Source organism: Oncorhynchus gorbuscha, linkage group LG17 (genome assembly GCF_021184085.1).
Source record: "Oncorhynchus gorbuscha isolate QuinsamMale2020 ecotype Even-year linkage group LG17, OgorEven_v1.0, whole genome shotgun sequence".
Taxonomy (NCBI): domain Eukaryota; kingdom Metazoa; phylum Chordata; class Actinopteri; order Salmoniformes; family Salmonidae; genus Oncorhynchus; species Oncorhynchus gorbuscha.
Window position 1 is genome coordinate 18332180 of NC_060189.1, and position 25720 is coordinate 18357899.

Sequence of the window (25720 nt, forward strand, 5' to 3'; positions counted from 1 at the left end):
CAACTAGCCAGTGTTAGTGATGTTTCTGTCTGAGAGTGGTGGGGGTGCAGAGAACAGGCCAGAGGCACACAGAGAGACATGTTTCTGTCTGTCTGAGAGTGGTGGGGGAGCAGAGAACAGGCCAGAGGCACACAGAGAGACATGTTTCTGTCTGAGAGTGGTGGGGAGCAGAGAACAGGCCAGAGGCACACAGAGAGACATGTTTCTGTCTGAGAGTGGTGGGGGAGCAGAGAACAGGCCAGAGGCACACAGAGAGACATGTTTCTGTCTGTCTGAGAGTGGTGGGGAGCAGAGAACAGGCCAGAGGCACACAGAGAGACATGTTTCTGTCTGTCTGAGAGTGGTGGGGAGCAGAGAACAGGCCAGAGGCACACAGAGAGACATGTTTCTGTCTGAGAGTGGTGGGGGAGCAGAGAACAGGCCAGAGGCACACAGAGAGACATGTTTCTGTCTGTCTGAGAGTGGTGGGGAGCAGAGAACAGGCCAGAGGCACACAGAGAGACATGTTTCTGTCTGAGAGTGGTGGGGAGCAGAGAACAGGCCAGAGGCACACAGAGAGACATGTTTCTGTCTGAGAGTGGTGGGGAGCAGAGAACAGGCCAGAGGCACACAGAGAGACATGTTTCTGTCTGAGAGTGGTGGGGGAGCAGAGAACAGGCCAGAGGCACACAGAGAGACATGTTTCTGTCTGTCTGAGAGTGGTGGGGAGCAGAGAACAGGCCAGAGGCACACAGAGAGACATGTTTCTGTCTGTCTAAAAGCGGTGGGGGAGCAGAGAACAGGCCAGAGGCACACAGAGAGACATGTTTCTGTCTGTCTGAGAGTGGTGGGGGAGCAGAGAACAGGCCAGAGGCACACAGAGAGACATGTTTCTGTCTGAGAGTGGTGGGGGTGCAGAGAACAGGGCAGAGGCACACAGAGAGACATGTTTCTGTCTGAGAGGGGTGGGGGTGCAGAGAACAGGCCAGAGGCACACAGAGAGACATGTTTCTGTCTGAGAGTGGTGGGGAGCAGAGAACAGGCCAGAGGCACACAGAGAGACATGTTTCTGTCTGTCTGAGAGTGGTGGGGGTGCAGAGAACAGGCCAGAGGCACACAGAGAGACATGTGTGTCTCACACACACACAAGACAGAGGGGGGCTTTTGTGGTCAATTTGGAAGAGCTGGTGTGTGGAGTCAATCTCTGCTCGCCCAATGGCATGATTGAAGGCTGTTATAGATCTAGCTTGACATTATGGGGCTGTGGTTTAAGCAATGTCTTGTGTTAATACTTTATCTGTCTCTCTCTGGCTCTTTCCCATTCCTCTATCCCTCTCTAGAACGTTAACCCTGCGGTGGCCCATGATTGGGTGTCAGGTCTGCAGCGTCTCATCCTGAAGAAGGAGGAAGAGATCCGGGCTGCAGACCGCTGTAGGATCCAGCTGCAGCTGCCTGGCAAACCGGACAAGTCAGTGTCTTACACACCACACTGCTGTCTCTCTCTCACACATGGACCTCACTTCCACCACACTGCTGTCTCTCTCTCACACATAGACCTCACTTCCACCACACTGCTGTCTCTCTCTCACACATGGACCTCACTTCCACCACACTGCTGTCTCTCTCTCACACATAGACCTCACTCACACCACACTGCTGTCTCTCTCTCACACATAGACCTCACTGCTGTCTCTCTCTCACACATAGACCTCACTCCCACCACACTGCTGTCTCTCTCACACACTAGGTTAGGCCCCTATGTCCTCACTCCCTCACTGTCTCCTCTCACCATTCAGGAATGAGCACAGTGTGTTACTGTCACGGTGGTAACAACTTTAACTTTGTTCTAGTCTGATCTCAGGGGTATGATTTAGTCTGTTAGAGCTCTGTGCTTTCTGCTGTGGAGCAGTGTGTTTATCTCCTCAGAGAAGACAGTGCAGCTGTTTCATCAACTCATTACTATAGGAGAGTACTCCCTCCCTTCACATGGTCCCTTCTGGATCTAACCAGCACCTTGTTTACTTACACTGACCCCTGAGACCGCAGGGCATCACGTTTAGAGATACAACTCTGCTGCTCTCATTCCTCTCTGATCGCCCACATCTAAAAGCAACACTCCAGAGAGAGAGAGACAGATGGAGAGAGGGAGTGAACAGGAAGTTGCATGCCAGAGAGATCCTTCTGTGATGTGGTATTTATGTTGGTTGTTCTTAGCTGTTGTAATCATTGTTGACTTGAAATATTCAAGGCCCTGTCTGCTGTCAGAGAGCAGGATCACATGTCCCTTCAGCTCTTAGGTTCCTCTGACAGCACTGTGTTGTTCCTCTGACAGCACTGTGTTGTTCCTCTGACAGCACTGTGTTGTTCCTCTGACAGCACTGTGTTGTTCCTCTGTGTCATCCGGGGATGTGGGAGATATGTGGACTGTATTCAAAATCAGGATCACTGATCAGTTGCATAAATCTTTGAAAATAGTGCAGAAAAGTAGTGCACTGACTTAAAATCAGCATTTATTTACACATGTTCATTCACTCCTACCATACCAACATTTTGGAATACACCCCAGTGTTATATTTCAATGCACTGAGTGGGCTCAGAGCAACACACTGTATAATGGATCCTGTCACTGTATCAACACACTCTCTCTCTCTCTCTTTCTCGCTCTCTCTCTATGCCTCTCTCTCTCTCTCTCTCTCTCTCTCTCTCTCTCTCTCTCTCTCTCTCTATGCCTCCCCTCCTCTCTCTCTCTATGCCTCCCCTCTCTCTCTCTCTCTCTCTCTCTCTCTCTCTATGCCTCCCCTCCTCTCTCTCTCTATGCCTCCCCTCCTCTCTCTATGCCTCCCCTCTCTCTCTCTCTCTCTCTCTATGCCTCTCCTCTCTCTCCTCTGGGCAGATCTGGCAGGCCCACATACTTCAGTGCAGTGTTCAATACGTTCTCTCCTGCCATCAAACAGTCATGGATCAGTAACCTGCAGATGGCCAAGCTTGCTCTGGGTATGTCTAATCTGGCTTCAGTCACAATCACAGACCCAATGCTCTGTCTGTGGACGTTGGATACTTTGTGTTCCCTCCCTATTGCTTGTCTCCACTGTCTCTGTGACTTTGCAGTTCCATAGAACACTGTAGTAGGTGTATGCAGAGGGACAGCGTCTCTGCCCTTTTTCCACTTGGAAATGTTCAAACTGCCCCTGGCTTCGTGGCTCACTTCCAAAATCCAGGTTCAGTTGCATAGCAATGGCTATTTAAAAATCCATGTTTAGTGAGTGAATATCATTAGTTCAAATTCACTTTTCCAGTTCTGTGGTCCCCTCTGTAAAATGGATCATTAAGTTATAAAGCCTGGAACTGGTGTATAGATTATAGAATCAGGTGTTCTGTAACATATTTGGAAAAATGTACCGGTTGGAATTTAGGATCGCTCCACACTGGACATAGTGTTCTTCTTTAAAAATGAAATTATGGTATGGTATGGACTTGTCACTTAAACTGTGTGTGTGTGTGTGTTAACAGAGGAAGACAACCTGCAGGGCTGGTTCTTTGCAGAGGATGATGGTAACCAGATCAAGAAGCAGAAACATCCTCTCCTGCTCAGGCAGATGCCTGTGGTCATGTCCAAACTACAGGAGTTCAAGGTGGGCCTCCGCTCCCCCACACGGCCTCCTTCTCTCTGAGCCGTGGGCAAAGTTAATGGCTCCATGTACAGAGTCCACATCCCATGGCTGCATGAATCATTTGTTACAATGCCATGTAGGAAATTACTACAAATTCCATACACATGTGATGTGAAAACTGTGTCTGTTCCCTCTGTCTGTGTCAGGTGGAGTGTGCGGTCCATAACCCCGAGCCCCACATCAACATAGAGAGCACAGCAGACACCCCTGCTCTGGGACACGGCTGTGTGTGGGTAAGGACACCTGGAGGTTTAATTTTCTAAAACATATTGAACTATTGAATATGAACTAGGCAAGTCAGTTAAGAACAAATTCTTATTTTCAATGACGGCCTAGGAACAGCAGGTTAACTGCCTTGTTCAGGGGCAGAACGACAGATTTTTACCTTGTCAGCTCGGGGAGTAACCTTTCGGTTACTAGTCCAAAGCTCTAACCACTAGGCTACCCTGCCATATAACAACAGATACATACTGTGGCTTATGCATCTAGCCAGAGCCAAGTGTTGAGAGTAGACATCTTACTCATCATCAGCTATAAAAAAAGCTTTCTTCCACTCACACTGAGATTTATATGAATAATTGAACAGAGGCCCTTTCATTCATGAGCTGTAATTCTGAACCAGTGGTATGTTTACTGTATGAATCAGTTTAGTGCCTCTTAGCTGTGTGTATTTACTTCAGACAGTGATAAAACATTCACAATACTTTGACTCCCAATGTCCTCCAGTGATGGACTGTTCCCATTCTCAATGAAAGCTCACACTTTTCCATTGTCAATGACTCACTGTTGGCCTGGATTTAGGGCCATTCTGCCCTCTCTAAGCTCCTACTGGTCAGTCAGCTGTGTGGCTTGCTGCTGGAGTGGTTAGAAGCATTGTAACAGTTTGTTGCTATGTAAAAGTCTTTTATTTCCTAGCTAGGGCATGGGATCTTTCCTGGTCAGGTCATGTGGTAAGGAAAAACTCCTAAATGTTACTACTCCTATCCCTGTTCAGGTGGCGAGCTGCACCAATCAGATGGGTCAGATAGCCATCGTAGCCATGCAAAACTCCAGCCCCAAAGTGACAGAGTGCTTCAATGTTGAGTCACGGATCCTGTGTATGGCGTATGTACCCATGGAGCAGAGGACCCAGGAGAACGGGGAGGGGAACCCCGAAAATAATCACTCCTCAGCAGGGAAGACCAGTGATGCCCCCACGGTCTGTCTGGGCATGGAGGAGGGCAGGTATGTGTGGGTTTACATCCACAAGCCTAATTAACAAACTTACTGTAAGCCTACAACTGGTCTTCACCTCAACTGCAATACACAGGTATCAAAATAGATCAACTGATTTAATGATTTGATTGTATTATAATTTCCTCATGCGGTGCAATCGGAAAGTATTCAGACCCCTTGAATTTTTCCAAATGTTGTTACGTTACAGCCTTATTCTAAAATGGATTAAGTAAATGTTTTTCCTCAACAATCTACAGAAAATAATACCCAATCATTTCAAAGCTAAAACAGGTTTTTGGATTTTTTTTGCAAATGTATAAAAATAAATCAAATAAAAAAAATAGCTACCTTATTTAGATAAGTATTCAGACCTTTTGCTATGAGACTTAGGTGCATCCTGTTTCCATTTCCATTGTTTCCGGGACTTTCCCCCGATTGGTCAGGGAGGTGGCCTTGGTCAGAGAGGTGACCAAGAACCCGATGGTCACTCTGACAGAGCTCCAGAGTTCCTCTTTGGAGATGGGAGAACCTTCCATAAGGACCAACCATCTCTGCAGCACTCCACCAATCAGGCCTTTATGGTAGAGTGGCCAGACAGAAGCCAGTCCTCAGTAAATGGCATGACAGCTCACTTGGAGTTTGCCAAGAGGCACCTAAAGGTGGTCTGGTCTGATGAAACCAAGGTTGAACTCTTTGATCTGAATGCCAAGCGTCACACCTGGCAGCATCATGCTGTGTGAATGTTTTCAGCAGCAACGACTGGGAGGCTAGTCAGGATTGAGGGAAAGATGAACGGAGCAAAGTACAGAGAGATCGAACATCTCTGGAGAGACCTGCGAACCGAGAGACCAGAGACCAGAGAAACTCCCCAACCAACCTTACAACGCTTGAGAGGACCTACAGAGAAACTCCCCAAATACAGGTGTGCCAAGCTTGTAGCGTCATACACAAGAAGACTCAAGGCTGTAATCGCTGCCAAAGGTACTTCAACAATGTACTGATTAAAGGGTCTGAATACTTTTCTAAACATTTCTAAAAACAATTTAATCCGTTTTAGAATAAGGCTGTAACGTAATTTTTTTGGGGGAAAGTAAATATGCAGAACATGATCATATTTAATGTTCCTGTCGCTTTTCTTCCTCTGTAGCATCATAGTCTATAAGAGCAGCCAGAGATCCAAGAAGGTCCGTCTACAACACTTGTTCACCCCAGACAAGTCTACCGTGACCAGCCTGGTACACAAGAAGCAGTGTTTATACACTGGCCTCGTGAACGGCTCAGTCACCATCTACTCCAGAGCACAAGGTGAGGCCTGTTCTGAAGACTGTCTGTCTGTCTCAACAGTTTATTTTTGTTACGTTAAATTTAAATAGGTATACTATACAATGGTACTAGCTAAATTGGCTTAACTGAACACAAAATATGAATTTATTTGAATTAATAGGTGCGTTTGTTTTATATCCAGGTAGGCGTTCTGTGTTTATTTGAAATGGTCAGAAAAAGAGAACTTTTGCTTGCTACTGTGCATTCAGTCCAACCAATAAACTTGAAAAGAGGAACAGATTCAGCCATTCAGCCTCTCCTGACCTTTTCTCAGTTGAGGGGAAATGGTGTGTTATTAGGTTGCTGGGCAGAGAGAGGCTGTTAAGTGTGTGTGTTGACCCAGTCCCTGTGGCTTCCAGGTTGAATCACCAGTGTGTCCAGTGTATTAACTCTGCTCCAAGGCCTGGGCCTCCCTCTCTCTCTGAGGCTGGCTGGCTGGCTGTACGAGGTCTCACAACGGTCTGTTGCCATTGAGCCTGGCCTGGTTGCCTGGGAGATGTCACTAATCTACTAGTTAGTGCTGACCTATTTAATATCCTAACAGAGCTAGCACACTGTCAGACACACAGTACTAGCTCTCTCCCCTGGTCTTTCGTTCCCTTTCTCTCTCTCTCTCTCTGCCAGTGCTTGTCTGAGTCTCTTTCTCTCTCATAGTATAAAAACACTTGTTTTTGAAGTAGTGAAGTGCATTTTGACCGCAACATGACCACATTTAAGACATGATGGTGAGAGGCTACCATTGCCACGGGCTAGCTATGTTGTTAATTAATTACACCATCTGCATCGGTATGACACGCAGCTCTCCGAGTCTCATCATGACTCATCGCTCTAGGAAAGTTATTGAGGTTTTAAAACCAGAATCAGAGAAAAATGAGGATACACTGTAGTTATTCATTTTCTCAGTGCCTTGAAGATCTGTCTGTCTCCATGTTGGTGTTGGTACCTGCTCGGCATCACACTGGTTCTCTGTGGTCCCAGTTGGTCATTTCCAGCTCTTCAGTTCAGTCCAGTTCAGAGATAATTAAATGCCTGGTGGTTTTATTCTTACATTTCCCAGCTAAGTCACCATCAGAGTATTAATTTACATATCTGGATGTTGTAAGATGGAAAAGTGTTCCCTGTTCCAAATCCAGGTTGAGGTAATCTGCTTTCCGTCCAACAACCGGGCAGGCAGTATCATATCATGCTCTGTGAGAGAGGGGTAGAGGATAGAGGGATAGAAGAAATACCTGTATCTGCTAGACAGAAAAGTAAGAAGGGATAGTATTCTCCTGATCCTCAGCCAGCTCAGTAAAGCCTGGAAGGGGATGTTGCAATGCTGAAGGAATGTCCACTTTGGTTCTGTCTCTGGTAAACAGAATGGCACTGTTTTCATGTAACTTCTTTACGCTAAACATCAGATGCTGATTCCTTTGTTCTCCATGCAGCAGATTATTGTGCAATTCAATGGACTTGTCGGGATATATCAGGAATATTGCCTTTGGTTTGACTGAATGGATAGTCCGAGTTGGTGACAGCCCTGTCCTCAGCTATGTTTTGTCTCCCTTGATGCTGTCACTGAGAGAAGAGATGGAGATAACAATTTAAATTGTTATTCATAACTACAGTGTATTTCATTTCCATACTTGTTCTTCTACATGAGTGACAGAAAAGTGTTTGTGTCCCAGCTCAAGCTTGAAATGATGAATCATCCTAGCTTCAGTGGTGAAACTTGTGCATCTACGTCCTAGCTATTGCTCTTCCAGTGCTTTTGTCAGATTGAGTGGGCTCACAGACGCTATAAGCATTTACACTGAGTACAAAACATTAGGAACACTTTCCTAATATTTAGTTGCACCCCATTTTGCCCTCAGAACATCCTCAATTTGTTGGGGCATGGACTCTACAAGGTGTCAAAAGCATTCCACAGGGATGCTGGCCCATGTTGACTCCAATGCTTCCCACAGTTGTGTCATGTTGGCTGGATGTCATTTGGGTGGTGGACCATGGTGGACACTGCATTGCAGTTCTTGACACACTCAAACCTGGGCTCCTGACACCTACTACCATACCCCGTTCAAAGGCTCTTAAATCTTTTGTCTCGCCTTTTCACCCTCTGAATTGCACACGTACACGATCATTGTCTCCAATGTCTCACTGGTTTAAAAATCCTTCTTTAACCTTTCTCCTCCTCTTCATCTACACTGATTTGAAGTTGATTTAACAGGTGACATCACCTGGATTTACCTGGTCAGTCTATGTCATGGAAATATTTGTTCCTAAGGTTTTGTACACTGTGTATATTAGGATCCCATTTCCATTTGAAAAGAACAGCAGCAGAGCAGAACCAGAAGAAGAAGAACCAGAAGTAACGCCAGAGTATAAGCCTACATATAAAACTGTCATTTCAGTTATGAAATGTGTTTTGAAAAATAAATAATTTCACATTGATAATGCCATCATCATTAGGTCAGTGGAAAGACATTAATACAACAAAATGACACCGCGTGGTCGAGTTACAAAGCTGCAGACTCATATAGTACAGATGAAGTCGAAGTTTACATACACTTAGGTTGGAGTCATTAAAACTTGTTTTTCAACCACTCCACACATTTCTTGTTATTAACTATAGTTTTGGCAAGTCTGTTAGGACATCTACTTTGTGCATGACACAAGTCATTTTTCCAACAATTGTTTACAGACAGATTATTTCACTTCTAATTCACTGCATCACAATTCCAGTGGGTCAGAAGTTTACATACATTAAGTTGACTGTGCCTTTAAACAGCTTGGAAAATTCACAAAAATTATGTAATGACTTTAGAAGCTTCTGATAGGCTAATTAACATAATTTGAGTCAATTGGAGGTGTAACTGTGGATGTATTTCAAGGCCTACCTTCAAACTCAGTGCCTCTTCGCTTGACATCATGGGAAAATCAAAAGAAATCAGAATTTTTTATTGTTTTATTTTATTTTTATTTCACCTTTATTTAACCAGGTAGGCTAGTTGAGAACAGGTTCTCATTTGCAACTGCGACCTGGCCAAGATAAAGCATAGCAGTGTGAACAGACAACACAGAGTTACACATGGAGTAAACAATTAACAAGTCAATAACACAGTAGAGAAAAAAAGGGGAGTCTATATACAATGTGTGCAAAAGGCATGAGGAGGTAGGTGAATAATTACAATGTTGCAGATTAACACTGGAGTGATAAATGATCAGATGATCATGTACAGGTAGAGATATTGGTGTGCAAAAGAGCAGAAAAATAAATAAATAAAAACTGTGGGGATGAGGTAGGTGAAAATGGGTGGGTTATTTACCAATAGATTATGTACAGCTGCAGCGATCGGTTAGCTGCTCAGATAGCTGATGTTTGAAGTTGGTGAGGGAGATAAGTCTCCAACTTCAGCGATTTTTGCAATTCGTTCCAGTCACAGGCAGCAGAGTACTGGAACGAAAGGCGGCCGAATGAGGTGTTGGCTTTAGGGATGATCAATTAGATACACCTGCTGGAGCACGTGCTACGGATGGGTGTTGCCAGCGTGACCAGTGAGCTGAGATAAGGCGGAGCTTTGCCTAGCATGGCCTTGTAGATGACCTGGAGCCAGTGGGTCTGGCGACGGATATGTAGCGAGGGCCAGCCGACTAGAGCATACAAGTCGCAGTGGTGGGTATTATAAGGTGCTTTAGTGACAAAACAGATGGCACTGTGATAAACTGCATCCAGTTTGCTGAGAAGAGTGTTGGAAGCAATTTTGTAGATGAGTCGAGGATCGGTAGGATAGTCAGTTTTACTAGGGTAAGCTTGGCAGCGTGAGTGAAGGAGGCTTTGTTGCGGAATAGAAAGGTGACTCTTGATTTGATTTTCGATTGGAGATGTTTGATATGGGTCTGGAAGGAGAGTTTGCAGTCTAGCCAGACACCTAGGTACTTATAGGTGTCCACATATTCAAGGTCGGAACCATCCAGTGTGGTGATGCTAGTCGGGCATGGGGGTGCAGGCAGCGATCGGTTGAAAAACATGCATTTGGTTTTACTAGCGTTTAAGAGCAGTTGGAGGCCACGTAAGGAGTGTTGTATGGCATTGAAGCTCGATTTGAGGTTAGATAGCACAGTGTCCAATGACGGGCCGAAAGTGTATAGAATGGTGTCGTCTGCGTAGAGGTGGATCAGGGAATCGCCCGCAGCAAGAGCAACATCATTGATATACACAGAGAAAAGATTCGGCCCGAGAATTGAACCCTGTGGCACCCCCATAGACTGCCAGAGGACCGGACAACATGCCCTCCGATTTGACACACTGAACTCTGTCTGCAAAGTAATTGGTGAACCAGGCAAGGCAGTCATCCAAAAAAACGAGGCTACTGAGTCTGCCGATAAGAATATGGTGATTGACAGAGTCAAAAGCCTTGGCAAGGTCGATGAAGACGGCTGCACAGTACTGTCTTTTATCGATGGCGGTTATGATGTCGTTTAGTACCTTGAGTGTGGCTGAGGTGCACCCGTGACTGGCTCGGAAACCAGATTGCATAGCGGAGAAGGTACGGTGGGATTCGAGATGGTCAGTGACCTGTTTGTTGACTTGGCTTTCGAAGACCTTAGATAAGCAGGGCAGAATGGATATAGGTCTGTAACAGTTTGGGTCCAGGGTGTCTCCCCCTTTGAAGAGGGGGATGACTGCGGCAGCTTTCCAGTCCTTGGGGATCTCAGACGATATGAAAGAGAGGTTGAACAGGCTGGTAATAGGGGTTGCGACAATGGCGGCGGATAGTTTCAGAAATAGAGGGTCCAGATTGTCAAGCCCAGCTGATTTATACGGGTCCAGGTTTTGCAGCTCTTTCAGAACATCTGCTATCTGGATTTGGGTAAAGGAGAACCTGGAAAGGCTTGGGCGAGGAGCTGCGGGGGGGCCGGAGCTGTTGGCCGAGGTAGGAGTAGCCAGGCGGAAGGCATGGCCAGCCGTTGAGAAATGCTTGTTGAAGTTTTCGATAATCATGGATTTGTCGGTGGTGACCGTGTTCCCTAGCCTCAGTGCAGTGGGCAGCCGGGAGGAGGTGCTCTTGTTCTCCATGGACTTCACAGTGTCCCAGAACTTTTTGGAGTTGGAGCTACAGGATGCAAACTTCTGCCTGAAGAAGCTGGCCTTAGCTTTTCTGACTGTCTGCGTGTATTGGTTCCTGACTTCCCTGAACAGTTGCATATCGCGGGGACTATTCGATGCTATTGCAGTCCGCCACAGGATGTTTTTGTGCTGGTCGAGGGCAGTCAGGTCTGGAGTGAACCAAGGGCTGTATCTGTTCTTAGTTCTGCATTTTTTGAACGGAGCATGCTTATTTAAATGGTGAGGAAGTTACTCTTAAAGAATGACCAGGCATCCTCAACTGACGGGATGAGGTCAATGTCCTTCCAGGATACCCGGGCCAGGTCGATTAGAAAGGCCTGCTCACAGAAGTGTTTTAGGGAGCGTTTGACAGTGATGAGGGGTGGTCGTTTGACTGCGGCACCGTAGCCGATACAGGCAATGAGGCAGTGGTCGCTGAGATCCGGGTTGAAGACAGCGGAGGTGTATTTGGAGGGCCAGTTGGTCAGGATGACGTCTATGAGGGTGCCCTTGCTTACAGAGTTAGGGTTGTACCTGGTGGGTTCCTTGATGATTTGTGTGAGATTGAGGGCATCTAGCTTAGATTGTAGGACTGCCGGGGTGTTAAGCATATCCCAGTTTAGGTCACCTAACAGAACAAACTCTGAAGCTAGATGGGGGGCCATCAATTCACAAATGGTGTCCAGGGCACAGCTGGGAGCTGAGGGGGGTCGGTAGCAGGCGGCAACAGTGAGAGACTTATTTCTGGAGAGAGTAATTTTCAGAATTAGTAGTTCGAACTGTTTGGGTATGGACCTGGAAAGTAAGCCTGCAAAGTAGTGTCAATCTCTGCAGTAGACTGCGACTCCTCCCCCTTTGGCAGTTCTATCTTGACGGAAGATGTTATAGTTGGGTATGGAAATCTCTGAATTTTTGGTGGCCTTCCTGAGCCAGGATTCAGACACGGCAAGGACATCAGGGTTAGCAGAGTGTGCTAAAGCAGTGAGTAAAACAAACTTAGGGAGGAGGCTTCTGATGTTGATATGCATGAAACCAAGGCTTTTTCGATCACAGAAGTCAACAAATGAGGGTGCCTGGGGACATGCAGGGCCAGGGTTTACCTCCACATCACCCGCGGAACAGAGAAGGAGTAGTATGAGGGTGCGGCTAAGGGCTATCAAAACTGGTCGCCTAGAGCGTTGGGGACAGAGAATAAGAGGAGCAGGTTTCTGGGCATGGTAGAATATATTCAGGGCATAATGCACAGACAGGGGTATGGTGGGGTGCGGGTACAGCGGAGGTAAGGCCAGGCACTGGGTGATGATGAGAGAGGTTTTATCTCTGGACATGCTGGTTTTAATGGGTGAGGTCACCGCATATGTGGGAGGTGGGATAAAGGAGGTATCAGGGGTATGAGGAGTGGGACTAGGGGCTCCATTGTGAACTAAAACAATGATAACTAACCTGAGCAACAGTATACAAGGCATATTGACATTTGAGAGAGACATACAGCGAGGCATACAGTAATCACAGGTGTTGAATTGGGAAAGATAGCTAAAACAGTGGGTGAGACAACAGCTAATCAGCTAGCATAACAACAGCAGGTGAGATGGCATTGACTAGGCAACTCAGCCGACAGATAAAACAAACAAGCAGAATGGAGTACCATGATTAATGGACAGTCCAGCGTGCATCAGCTATGTAGCCAAGTGATCAGAGTCCAGGGGGCAGCGGTGGATGTGGCAGGGGGGCTGGGCTGGCGAGTGTTATCCAGGTAAAAAAAAACTAACAATGACTAAATAGCTTGTAGCTAGCTAGCTGGTTAGCTTCTGGAGGTTCTTGAGTGTGTTCTAAAAATAAAGATAATAGCGATTCCGTATCACATTGGGTGAGGCAGGTTTCCGGAAGGTATAAACAAATTTTAAAAAACAATCGGGAAGAGATAGAGTACATATGGGCCACTGCGTTTTTGGGTCGCGCCGATGCAGACGGTTAGCAGGCCTGTGCTAACAAGCTAACAGATTAGCAGGCCGGGGTAAACAAGGTAGCAGTTAGCGGACCTGGGCTAAACAAGCTAGCAGTTAGCATGCCGAATTAGCAAGCAAGGAGATAGCGAGGGCTAGAGAGTTAGCCTTTGGAGGACGTCGCGATGGGGTGAATCTGTTTATTCCTCTTCATGCAGTGATATCGATAGACCGGTCGTAGCTCAAGGTATTGTAGCCCAGGAGTATGCTAGGAGCTCTGGCCGGGCTAGCTTCAAGCTACGTGGTTGGAAACGCTGGCCAGGAGTAATCAACCAGGGTTGCTGTTTAGCTCGATAGCTAGTTGTGAGGATCCAGCTGAAGAATGTTCCGTTTGTGGTTTAAATCCGGGGGTAAAAAAAAATTAAAAATAGGTCCGTTATGCTCTGGTTAGCGTCGCGTTGTTCGAACTGGCGAGAGCTATCCGAGCTAAAGGTTAGTTGATGACCGGTTAGCTGAAGAGCGCTAGCAATGGTTTGCTGACTGATAGCTGGTAGCTAGCTGGTAGTTAGCTGGCTAGCTTCAGTTGAGGGGTTCCGGATCCAAAGTAGATATAAGTACTTTAGAAGAAAATAGCTACATTGGGTGAAGCGGGTTGCAGGAGAGTATTAGAAGTTGAGGTTTAACAAAATGTTTTAAAAGATATGCGAAGAAAAATATGTTTAAAAAAATATATAAAAAACAATATATACAAGGGACACGGCACGACAAGACGTTCGACTGCTACGCCATCTTGGATACTATATTGATTGAATCAAAAGAAAAAACCTCTGAAAAAAATGTAGACCTTCACAAGTCTGGTTCATCCTTGGGAGCAATTTCCAAACGCCTGATGGTACCATGTTCATCTGCACAAACAATAGTATGCAAGTATAAACACCATGGGACCAAGCTGCCTTCAAACCGCTCTGGAAGGAGACGCATTCTGTCTCCTAGGTATGTTGGTGCCAAAAGTGCAAATCAGTCCCAGAACAACAGCAAATGACCTTGTGAAGATGCTGGAGGAAACGGGTAAAAAAGTATCTATATCCACATTAAAACGAGTCCTATATCGAGAACCCTGAAAGGCCACTCAGCAAGGAAGATGCCACTGCTCCAAAACCGCCATAAAAAAAGCCAGACTATGGTTTGCAACTGCACATGGGGACAAAGATCATACTTTTTGGAGAAATGTCCTCTGGTCTGATGAAACAAAAATAGAACTGTTTGGCCATAATGACCATTGTTTTGTTTGGAGGAAAAAGGGGGAGGCTTGCAAGCTGAAGATGACCATCCCAACCGTGAAGGGCAGGGGTGTCAGCATCATGTTGTGGGGTTGCTTTGCTGCAGGAGGGACTGGTGCACTTCACAAAATAGATGGCATCATGAGGTAGGAAAATTATGTGGATGTATTGAAGCAACATCTCAAGACATCAGTCAGGAAGTTAAAGCTTGGTTCGCAAATGGGTCTTCCAAATGGACAATGACCCCAAGCATACTTCCAAAGTTGTGACAAAATGGCTTAAGGTCAACAAAGTCAAGGTATTGAAGTGGCCATCACAAAGCCCTGACCTCAATCCTATAGAAAATTTGCTGGCAGAACTGAAAAAGTGTGTGCGAGCAAGGAGGCCTACAAACCTGACTCTGTTACACTAGCTCTGTCAGGAGGAATGGGCCAAAATTCACCCAACTTATTGTGGGAAGCTTGTGGAAGGCTACCTGAAATATTTTACCCAAGTTAAACAATTTAAAGGCAATGCTACCAAATACTAATTGGGTGTATGTAAACTTCTGACCCACTGGGAATGTGTTGAAAGAAATAAAAGCTTAAATAAATCATTATTCTGACATTTCACATTCTTAAAATAAAGTGGTGATCCTAACTGACCTAAGATAGGGAATTTGTACTATGATTAAATGTCAGGAATTGTGAAAAACTGAGTTGAAATGTAATTGGCTAAGGTGTATGTAAACTTCCGACTTCAACTGTATATGGCACTATCTGTATTGCCACAGTTCCACAGCTTGAGTTCCACATGTTTAGCCCTGCTGGGACTATACCCTGCCTGCCTGTGGCAGAGTGGTTGTGGTGGGTGTTGTCACACTGCAGTAGGCACAGCCCTATCTGAACCCCCAGCCAGCCCTATTCTGCAGTAGGCACAGCCCTATCTGAACCCCCAGCCAGCCCTATTCTGCCACACTTGTTCTTCTCATTGTTTATGTGTGTGAATGGCTCAGCATAGTCTGCACTGCATGTCATCACCATCCAGTCAGGGAATAAGGACAAGGCATACTGTATATTATGTTGACATTGTTGTTACCATCGTGCAAGGTTTCGTGTTACTATCGTGCAGGGTTTCGTGTTACCGTCGTGCAAGGTTTCGTGTTACCATCGTGCAAGGTTTCGTGTTACCATCGTGCAAGGTTTCGTGTTACCATCGTGCAAGGTTTCGTGTTACCATCGTGCAAGGTTTCGTGTTACCATCGTGCAAGGTTTCGTGTTACCGTCGTGCAAGGTTTGGTGTTACCGTCGTGCAAGGTTTGGTGTTACCGTCGTGCAGGGTTTCGTGTTATCGTAGTGCATGGTTTCGTGTTATCGTAGTGCATGGTTTCGTGTTATCCTAGTGCAAGGTTTCGTGTTACCGTCGTGCAGGGTTTCGTGTTATTGTAGTGCATGGTTTCGTGTTATCGTAGTGCATGGTTTCGTGTTATCCTAGTGCAAGGTTTCGTGTTACCGTCGTGCAGGGTTTCGTGTTACCGTCGTGCAAGGTTTCGTGTTACCATCGTGCAAGGTTTCGTGTTACCATCGTGCAAGGTTTCGTGTTACCGTCGTGCAAGGTTTGGTGTTACCGTCGTGCAAGGTTTGGTGTTACCGTGCAAGGTTTGGTGTTACCGTCGTGCAGGGTTTCGTGTTATCGTAGTGCATGGTTTCGTGTTATCGTAGTGCATGGTTTCGTGTTATCCTAGTGCAGTGCAGGTTTCGTGTTACCTCGTGCAGGGTTTGCAGGGTTTCGTGTTATTGTAGTGCATGGTTTCGTGTTATCGTAGTGCATGGTTTCGTGTTATCCTAGTGCAAGGTTTCGTGTTACCGTCGTGCAGGGTTTCGTGTTACCGTCGTGCAAGGTTTCGTGTTACCATCGTGCAAGGTTTCGTGTTACCATCGTGCAAGGTTTCGTGTTACCGTCGTGCAAGGTTTGGTGTTACCGTCGTGCAAGGTTTGGTGTTACCGTCATGCAGGGTTTGGTGTTACCGTCGTGCAGGGTTTCGTGTTATCGTAGTGCATGGTTTCGTGTTATCGTAGTGCATGGTTTCGTGTTATCCTAGTGCAAGGTTTCGTGTTACCGTCGTGCAGGGTTTGGTGTTACCGTCGTGCAGGGTTTCGTGTTATTGTAGTGCATGGTTTCGTGTTATCGTAGTGCATGGTTTCGTGTTATCCTAGTGCAAGGTTTCGTGTTACCGTCGTGCAGGGTTTCGTGTTACCATCGTGCAAGGTTTCGTGTTACCATCGTGCAAGGTTTCGTGTTACCATCGTGCAAGGTTTCGTGTTACCATCGTGCAAGGTTTCGTGTTACCATCGTGCAAGGTTTGGTGTTACCGTCGAGCAAGGTTTGGTGTTAGGTTTGGTGCAGGGTTTGGTGTTACCGTCGTGCAGGGTTTCGTGTTATCGTAGTGCATGGTTTCGTGTTATCGTAGTGCATGGTTTCGTGTTATCCTAGTGCAAGGTTTCGTGTTACCGTCGTGCAAGGTTTGGTGTTACCGTCGTGCAGGGTTTCATGCCTTAAACTCTTTGTCTCTCTGTTATCTTTTTGGCAGCATGTCTTTCTGTGTGTGTGTGTGTGTGTGTGTATATATATATATATCTACTATTCTGACACACACACATACTGCAGTCTAATTGGATGTTCCTAAGAAGTCACATTGACATAATGGAATGTGAATGAATTGGTTTTGTTGACACGCTGCAGCCGAGGAGAGGAAGATTACGTAAGGCTGGCTGGGAGGGAGAAGGATGTTTAAACACATGCAGTTTTAGTCCTGTACACTTTTGCATTTCTCTCTCAATTGCTCTCTGTCCTCGTGTTTGCACACACACACACACACACACACACACACACACACACACACACACACACACACACACACACACACACACACACACACACACACACACACACACACACACACACACACACACACACACACAGGGATTATTACACAAAGTAGTATCATTAATCCACCCTAGTCCCTTGCTTCCCTCTTTAATCCACCCTAGTCCCTTGCTTCCCTCTTTAATCCACCCTAGTCCCTTACTTCCCTCTTTAATCCACCCTAGCCCCTTAATTCCCTCTTTAATCCACCCTAGCCCCTTACTTCCCTCTTTAATCCACCCTAGCCCCTTACTTCCCTCTTTAATCCACCCTAGCCCCTTAATTCCCTCTTTAATCCACCCTAGCCCCTTACTTCCCTCTTTAATCCACCCTAGCCCCTTACTTCCCTCTTTAATCCACCCTAGCCCCTTACTTCCCTCTTTAATCCACCCTAGCCCCTTACTTCCTTCTTTAATCCACCCTAGCCCCTTACTTCCTTCTTTAATCCACCCTAGTCCCTTACTTTCCTCTTTAATCCACCCTAGTCCCTTACTTTCCTCTTTAATCCACCCTAGTCCCTTACTTCCCTCTTTAATCCACCCTAGTCCCTTACTTCCCTCTTTAATCCACCCTAGTCCCTTACTTCCCTAGTAATTACTATACCCCAGAATGAGTCTCCCCACTCCTCCCTGTATGGCTCCGCACCTTTCAATAGCTGCCTGTAGTAGATTGGCTCTGGAGGAAATTAACTCCTTATTCAGAGTACTTCAGAGCTCCTTGAATATGGTTTAAGGATTTAATCCTACAATTTCTCCCTACACTTATGTGTTTCTCACAGTATAGCTTCCGTCTCTCTCCTTGCCTCGAACCAGGGACCCTCTGCACACATATACAACTGGCTCCCACAAAGCATCTTTGCCCATCGCTCCACAAAAGCCACCTCCCTTGCAGAGCAAGGGGAACAACTCCTTCAAGGTCCCAGAGCGAGTGACGTCACCGATTGAAACGCTATTAGCACGCACCCTGCTAACTAGCTAGCCATTTCACATCGGTTACATGTTCTTGATCTGTTGCAATCGGGTTCTAAACTTAGGGAGAAAGGTGAACGTTGCAGAGAAATGTGTTGGCTGTATTTATAATGTACCCAGTGTGGGTTGTTCAGTACCCAGTGCTGGGTTTTCAGAGGTGTCTCCTTGTCTCTGTAGCAGTAAGCAGGCAGCAGTATGTAGGAGGTGTGTGGGTTGGCTCTACAGACGACCTACGACTCTCAGTCCATCTATATTAATTGTGAAACCTGTGAAATCATCAATGGTCTCTCCAGCATTATTATGAGGATCAGAAATGCAGAGGACATTTTAGAGGGGTTTTCTGCAGCTAATGCATGCATAATCTGAATGACCATATTGAACAAATACATTCATATTCTTGCATAGTGATAGTTGATTCACTTTAGTTTTTGCTTCTTCCAGATTCGTAGTGATCTGCCACTGTATAGCGCTTGTAGTAGATGTGTATGAAATGTATGCGTATGCTTGTGTTTCAGATGGCTCGTGGAATCCAGACTCTCCTAAGGTGCTGAAGCTGGGGGTTCTGCCAGTGAAGGCCATGCTAGCTGTGGAGGAACATGTCTGGGCTTCCTCTGGAGGACAAGTCTTCATCATCAGCACTACCACACACACTGTGGAGGTATCTAACCCATCTCTAGCTCATCTCTTTATCCCACTTACTGTATGGATCCCTGCCCCCCTCTGTCTCATAACCTTTGATCTGGAAGATGGGTCCCATGAATATACACACACACACGTCAGAGGTACTGTATCTTTCCCATCTATAATATCTTATAAATGGCCAATTTCACAGTCAAACGGATATAGCTGATTCGATCACTCATCTATAGAATTTGTTCGTTTTCCCCCTGCACACTTGCGTTCAGTTTGTTCAGTTTCCCAAATATGTCTGTTACATAGGAAAGGAGACACTTGTTTTTCATTACACAGAAAGTCAACAAAGTCAGTTTTTTTACATCCATTGGGAATGACAACAATTCCTCTCTCAATTTGAATAATCTTTCCGACACTTCCCCTCTAACCACCAAGCCTTGTGTGAAATAGAACATTGTCATGCTCTGATCCCATATCTCTACCTACATTGCATTCGGAAAGTATTCAGACCCCTTTACTGTTTCCACATTTTGTTACGTTACAGGCCTATTCTAAAATGGATTCAATTGTTTTCCCCCTCATCAATCTACACACAATTCCTTCCTTGCTGAGCGGCCTTTATTATGTCGATATAAGACTCGTTTTTACTGTGGATATAGAAACTTTTGTACCCGTTTCCTCCAGCATCTTCACAAGGTCCTTGCTGTAGTTCTGGGATTGATTTGCACTTTTGGCACGAACGTACTAGGAGACAGAATGCGTCTCCTTCCAGAGTGGTATGAAGGCAGCGGTGGGGGGCAGGGGGTGCTGAGAAGTATTCCTGTCTGTAATAAAGCTCTTTTGTGGGGGAAAACTCATTCTGATTGGCTGGGCCTGGCTCCCCGGTGGGTGGTCCTGGCTGACAAGTGTGTTATGTCCTTATTTGAACTGTGACTCAGTAAAAACTTAGAAATTGTTGCATGTTGCGTTTATATTTTTGTTCAGTATAAATACAGTTTTCTGTGTTTCTAGGTTACTAATTGTGTTTGGCCCAATATCTGTGATGTCACCTGCACTTGGCTTGGCTCTTGTTAATTATGTTAGAGAGTTATAGTGGAACCTGCGAGGGGTCTCTCTTGCTCCTTGTCCCCCTCGCTCCCTCTCCCCAGGCCCGGAGTGTTTGTGGGGACCCCTGTCTGTCCCACCACAGTCCGATTCACCAGCACCTGCTGTTCGTCCTGGAATCGCAACGCTCAGCTTTCCCTCCAGTATGCAGTGACTCATAATCCCGTTAGCATCATTAAGCTCATTACGGGACTAACTGCCTGTCTTTCCCCAAGACTTACACCCTGGAACCTACATGGGAAAAGAGTGTTGGAGAGAGAGAAAGAGTGGTGTATAGAGAGGGAGTGTTGGAGAGAGAGACAGAGTGGTGTATAGAGAGGGAGTGTTGGAGAGAGAGGGAAAGAGTGGTGGATAGAGAGGGAGTGTTGGAGAGAGAGACAGAGTGGTGGATAGAGAGGGAGTGTTGGAGAGAGAGAGTGGTGGATAGAGAGGGAGTGATGGATAGAGAGTGGTGGATAGAGAGGGAGTGTTGGAGAGAGAGAGTGGTGGATAGAGAGGGAGTGATGGGGAGAGAGAGAGTGGTGGATAGAGAGGGAGTGATGGAGAGCGAGAAAGTGGTAGATAGAGAGGGAGTGATGAGAGAGTGGTGGATAGAGAGGGAGTGTTGGAGAGAGACAGAGTGGTGGATAGAGAGGATTGATGGAGAGAGAGAGAAAGAGTGGTGGATAGAGAGGGAGTGTTGGAGAGAGACAGAGTGGTGGATAGAGAGGGATTGATGGAGAGAGAGAGAAAGAGTGGTGGATAGAGAGGGAGTGTTGGAGAGAGAAAGAGTGGTGGATAGAGAGGGAGTGTTGGAGAGAGACAGAGTGGTGGATAGAGAGGGATTGATGGAGAGAGACAGAGTGGTGGATAGAGAGGGATTGATGGAGAGAGAGAAAGAGTGGTGGATAGAGAGGGAGTGTTGGAGAGAGACAGAGTGGTGGATAGAGAGGGATTGATGGAGAGAGAGAAAGAGTGGTGGATAGAGAGGGAGTGTTGGAGAGAGACAGAGTGGTGGATAGAGAGGGAGTGATGGAGAGAGAGAAAGAGTGGTGGATAGAGAGGGAATGTTGGAGAGAGAGAAAGAGTGGTGGAGAGAGAGGGAATGTTGGAGAGAGAGAGAGTGGTGGAGAGAGAGAGAGTGGTGGATAGAGAGGGAGTGATGGAGAGAGAGAAAGAGTGGTGGATAGAGAGGGAATGTTGGAGAGAGAAAGAGTGGTGGATAGAGAGGGAGTGATGGAGAGAGAGAAAGAGTGGTGGATAGAGAGGGAATGTTGGAGAGAGAGAAAGAGTGGTGGAGAGAGAGGGAATGTTGGAGAGAGAGAGAGTGGTGGAGAGAGAGAGAGTGGTGGATAGAGAGGGAGTGATGGAGAGAGAGAAAGAGTGGTGGATAGAGAGGGAGTGGTGGAGAGAGAGAGAGTGGTGGAGAGAGAGGGAATGTTGGAGAGAGAGAGAGTGGTGGAGAGAGAGAGAGTGGTGGATAGAGAGGGAGTGTTGGAGAGAGAAAGAGTGGTGGATAGAGAGGGAGTGATGGAGAGAGAGAAAGAGTGGTGGATAGAGAGGGAATGTTGGAGAGAGAGAAAGAGTGGTGGAGAGAGAGGGAATGTTGGAGAGAGAGAGAGTGGTGGAGAGAGAGAGAGTGGTGGATAGAGAGGGAGTGATGGAGAGAGAGAAAGAGTGGTGGATAGAGAGGGAGTGGTGGAGAGAGAGGGAAAGAGTGGTGGATAGAGAGGGAGTGTTGGAGAGAGAGACAGAGTGGTGGATAGAGAGGGAGTGTTGGAGAGAGAGAGTGGTGGATAGAGAGGGAGTGATGGATAGAGAGTGGTGGATAGAGAGGGAGTGTTGGAGAGAGAGAGTGGTGGATAGAGAGGGAGTGATGGGGAGAGAGAGAGTGGTGGATAGAGAGGGAGTGATGGAGAGCGAGAAAGTGGTAGATAGAGAGGGAGTGATGAGAGAGTGGTGGATAGAGAGGGAGTGTTGGAGAGAGACAGAGTGGTGGATAGAGAGGGATTGATGGAGAGAGAGAGAAAGAGTGGTGGATAGAGAGGGAGTGTTGGAGAGAGACAGAGTGGTGGATAGAGAGGGATTGATGGAGAGAGAGAGAAAGAGTGGTGGATAGAGAGGGAGTGTTGGAGAGAGAAAGAGTGGTGGATAGAGAGGGAGTGTTGGAGAGAGACAGAGTGGTGGATAGAGAGGGAGTGTTGGAGAGAGACAGAGTGGTGGATAGAGAGGGATTGATGGAGAGAGAGAAAGAGTGGTGGATAGAGAGGGAGTGTTGGAGAGAGACAGAGTGGTGGTGGATGGAGGAGACAGAGAGAGGGATTGATGGAGAGAGAGAAAGAGTGGTGGATAGAGAGGGAGTGTTGGAGAGAGACAGAGTGGTGGATAGAGAGGGAGTGATGGAGAGAGAGAAAGAGTGGTGGATAGAGAGGGAATGTTGGAGAGAGAAAGAGTGGTGGAGAGAGAGGGAATGTTGGAGAGAGAGAGAGTGGTGGAGAGAGAGAGAGTGGTGGATAGAGAGGGAGTGATGGAGAGAGAAAGAGTGGTGGATAGAGAGGGAATGTTGGAGAGAGAAAGAGTGGTGGATAGAGAGGGAGTGATGGAGAGAGAGAAAGAGTGGTGGATAGAGAGGGAATGTTGGAGAGAGAGAAAGAGTGGTGGAGAGAGAGGGAATGTTGGAGAGAGAGAGAGTGGTGGAGAGAGAGAGATGGTGGATAGAGTGGATGATGGAGAGAGGGAGTGGTGGATGGAGAGAGAGAAAGAGTGGTGGATAGAGAGGGAGTGGTGAATGTTGGAGAGAGAGAGAGTGGTGGAGAGAGAGGGAATGTTGAGAGAGAGAGAGTGGTGGAGAGAGAGAGAGTGGTGGATAGAGAGGGAGTGTTGGAGAGAGAAAGAGTGGTGGATAGAGAGGGAGTGATGGAGAGAGAGAAAGAGTGGTGGATAGAGAGGGAATGTTGGAGAGAGAGAAAGAGTGGTGGAGAGAGAGGGAATGTTGGAGAGAGAGAGTGGTGGAGAGAGAGAGAGTGGTGGATAGAGAGGGAGTGATGGAGAGAGAGAAAGAGTGGTGGATAGAGAGGGAGTGGTGGAGAGAGAGGGAAAGAGTGGTGGATAGAGAGGGAGTGTTGGAGAGAGAGACAGAGTGGTGGATAGAGAGGGAGTGATGAGAGAGTGGTGGATAGAGAGGGAGTGATGAGAGAGAGAGAGAGTGGTGGATGGTGGAGAGAGAGAGAGTGGTGGATAGAGAGGGAGTGATGGAGAGAGAGAAAGAGTGGTGGATAGAGAGAGACAGAGTGGATGGAGGAGAGAGAAAGAGTGGTGGATAGAGAGAGGAGTGTTGGAGAGAGAGACAGAGTGGTGGATAGAGAGGGAGTGATGAGAGAGTGGTGGATAGAGAGGGAGTGATGGAGAGAGAAAGAGTGGTGGATAGAGGGGGAGTGATGGAGAGAGAGAAAGAGTGGTGGATAGAGAGGGAATGGTGGAGAGAGAGAAAGAGTGGTGGATAGAGAGGGAGTGATGAGAGAGTGGTGGATAGAGAGGGAGTGTTGGAGAGAGACAGAGTGGTGGATAGAGAGGGATTGATGGAGAGAGAGAGAAAGAGTGGTGGATAGAGAGGGAGTGATGGAGAGTGAGAAAGAGTGGTGGATAGAGAGGGAGTGATGAGAGAGTGGTGGATAGAGAGGGAGTGATGGAGAGAGAGAAAGAGTGGTGGATAGAGGGGGAGTGATGGAGAGAGAGAAAGAGTGGTGGATAGAGAGGGAATGGTGGAGAGAGAGAAAGAGTGGTGGATAGAGAGGGAGTGATGAGAGAGTGGTGGATAGAGAGGGAGTGTTGGAGAGAGACAGAGTGGTGGATAGAGGGGGAGTGATGGAGAGAGAGAAAGAGTGGTGGATAGAGGGGGAGTGATGGAGAGAGAAAGAGTGGTGGATAGAGAGGGAGTGATGGAGAGAGAGAAAGAGTGGTGGATAGAGAGGGAGTGATGGAGAGGGAGAGAGAGAGAGAGTGGTGGATAGAGAGGGGAGTGGAGAGAGACAGAGTGGTGGATAGAGAGGGAGTGATGGAGAGAGAGAAAGAGTGGTGGATAGAGAGGGAGTGGATGGAGAGAGAGAGAGAGAAAGAGTGGTGGTGGATGGAGAGAGAGGAGTGGTGGATGATGGAGGAGAGAGAGAGAAGAGTGGTGGATAGAGAGGGAGTGGTGGTGATGGAGAGAGAGAGAGAGAGAGTGGTGGATAGAGGGGGAGTGATGAGAGAGTGGTGGATAGAGAGGGAGTGGTGGATAGGAGAGTGATGGAGAGAAAGAGTGGTGGATAGAGAGGGAGTGATGGAGAGAGAGAGTGGTGGATAGAGAGGGAGTGATGGAGAGAGAGAGAGTGGTGGATAGAGGGGAGTGATGGAGAGAGAGAAAGAGTGGTGGATAGAGGGGAGTGATGGAGAGAGAGAGAGAGAGAGAGAGAGAGAGAGAGAGAGAGAGAGAGAGAGAGAGGGAGGGAGTGATGGAGAGAGAGAGAGTGGTGGATAGAGAGGGAGTGATGGAGAGACAAAGAGTGGTGGATAGAGAGGGATTGATGGAGAGAGAGAAAGAGTGGTGGATAGAGAGGGATTGATGGAGAGAGAGAGAGTGGTGGATAGAGAGGGATTGATGGAGAGAGAGAGAGTGGTGGATAGAGAGGGAGTGATGGAGAGAGAGAGAGTGGTGGATAGAGAGGGAGTGATGGAGAGAGAGTGGTGGATAGAGAGGGAGTGTGGTGGATAGAGAGGGAGTGATGGAGAGAGAGAAAGAGTGGTGGATAGAGAGGGAGTGATGGAGAGAGAAGAGTGGTGGATAGAGAGGGAGTGATGGAGAGAGAGGGAGTGGTGGATAGAGAGGGAGTGATGGAGAGAGAGAAAGAGTGGTGGATAGAGAGAAAGAGTGGTGGATAGAGAGGGAATGTTGGAGAGAGAGGGAATGTTGGAAGAGTGGTGGAGAGAGAGGGAGTGATGGAGAGACAAAGAGTGGTGGATAGTGGTGGAGAGGGGGAGTGATGGAGAGAGAGAAAGAGTGGTGGATAGAGGGGAGTGATGAGAGAGAGAGAAAGAGTGGTGGATAGAGAGGAGTGGTGGATAGAGAGAGTGATGGAGTGGTGGATAGAGAGGGATTGATGGAGGGGGAGGATGGAGAGAAAGAGTGGTGGATAGAGAGGGATTGATGGAGAGAGAGAGAGAGAGTGGAGAGAGAGGGATTGATGGAGAGAGAGAGAGTGGTGGATAGAGAGGGAGTGATGGAGATGGAGAGTGGTGGATAGAGAGGGAGTGATGGAGAGAGTGGTGGATAGAGAGGGAGTGATGAGAGAGAGAGTGGTGGTAGAGAGGGAGTGATAGAGAGAGAGAGTGGGATAGAGAGGGATTGATGGAGGAGTGGTGGATGGAGGATTGATGGAGAGAGAGAGTGGTGGATAGAGAGGGAGTGATGGAGAGAGAGAGTGGTGGATAGAGAGGGAGTGATGGAGAGAGAGAGTGGTGGATAGAGTGGTGGATGGAGAGAGAGGAGTGATGGAGGGAGAGAGGGAGTGGTGGATGGATAGAGAGGGAGTGATGGAGAGAGGGAGTGATGGAGAGAGTGGGAGTGATGGAGAGAGGGAAAGAGGGGCAGACAAAAAGG

At 47.2% G+C, this 25720-nt stretch overlaps 1 protein-coding gene across 1 annotated transcript in view; it reads left to right on the plus strand.

Moving 5' to 3' along the window:
• Window positions 1-25720, plus strand: part of LOC124002195 (rho guanine nucleotide exchange factor 10-like) — a gene marked incomplete in the record, with an annotated part of 78952 nt that overhangs the window by 43129 nt on the left and 10103 nt on the right. Inside the window, 7 exon segments of the mRNA XM_046309538.1 lie at window positions 1320-1447; window positions 2873-2973; window positions 3490-3611; window positions 3797-3883; window positions 4645-4874; window positions 6013-6170; window positions 18885-19027. Of these exon segments, the coding sequence (XP_046165494.1) occupies window positions 1320-1447; window positions 2873-2973; window positions 3490-3611; window positions 3797-3883; window positions 4645-4874; window positions 6013-6170; window positions 18885-19027 (969 nt within the window).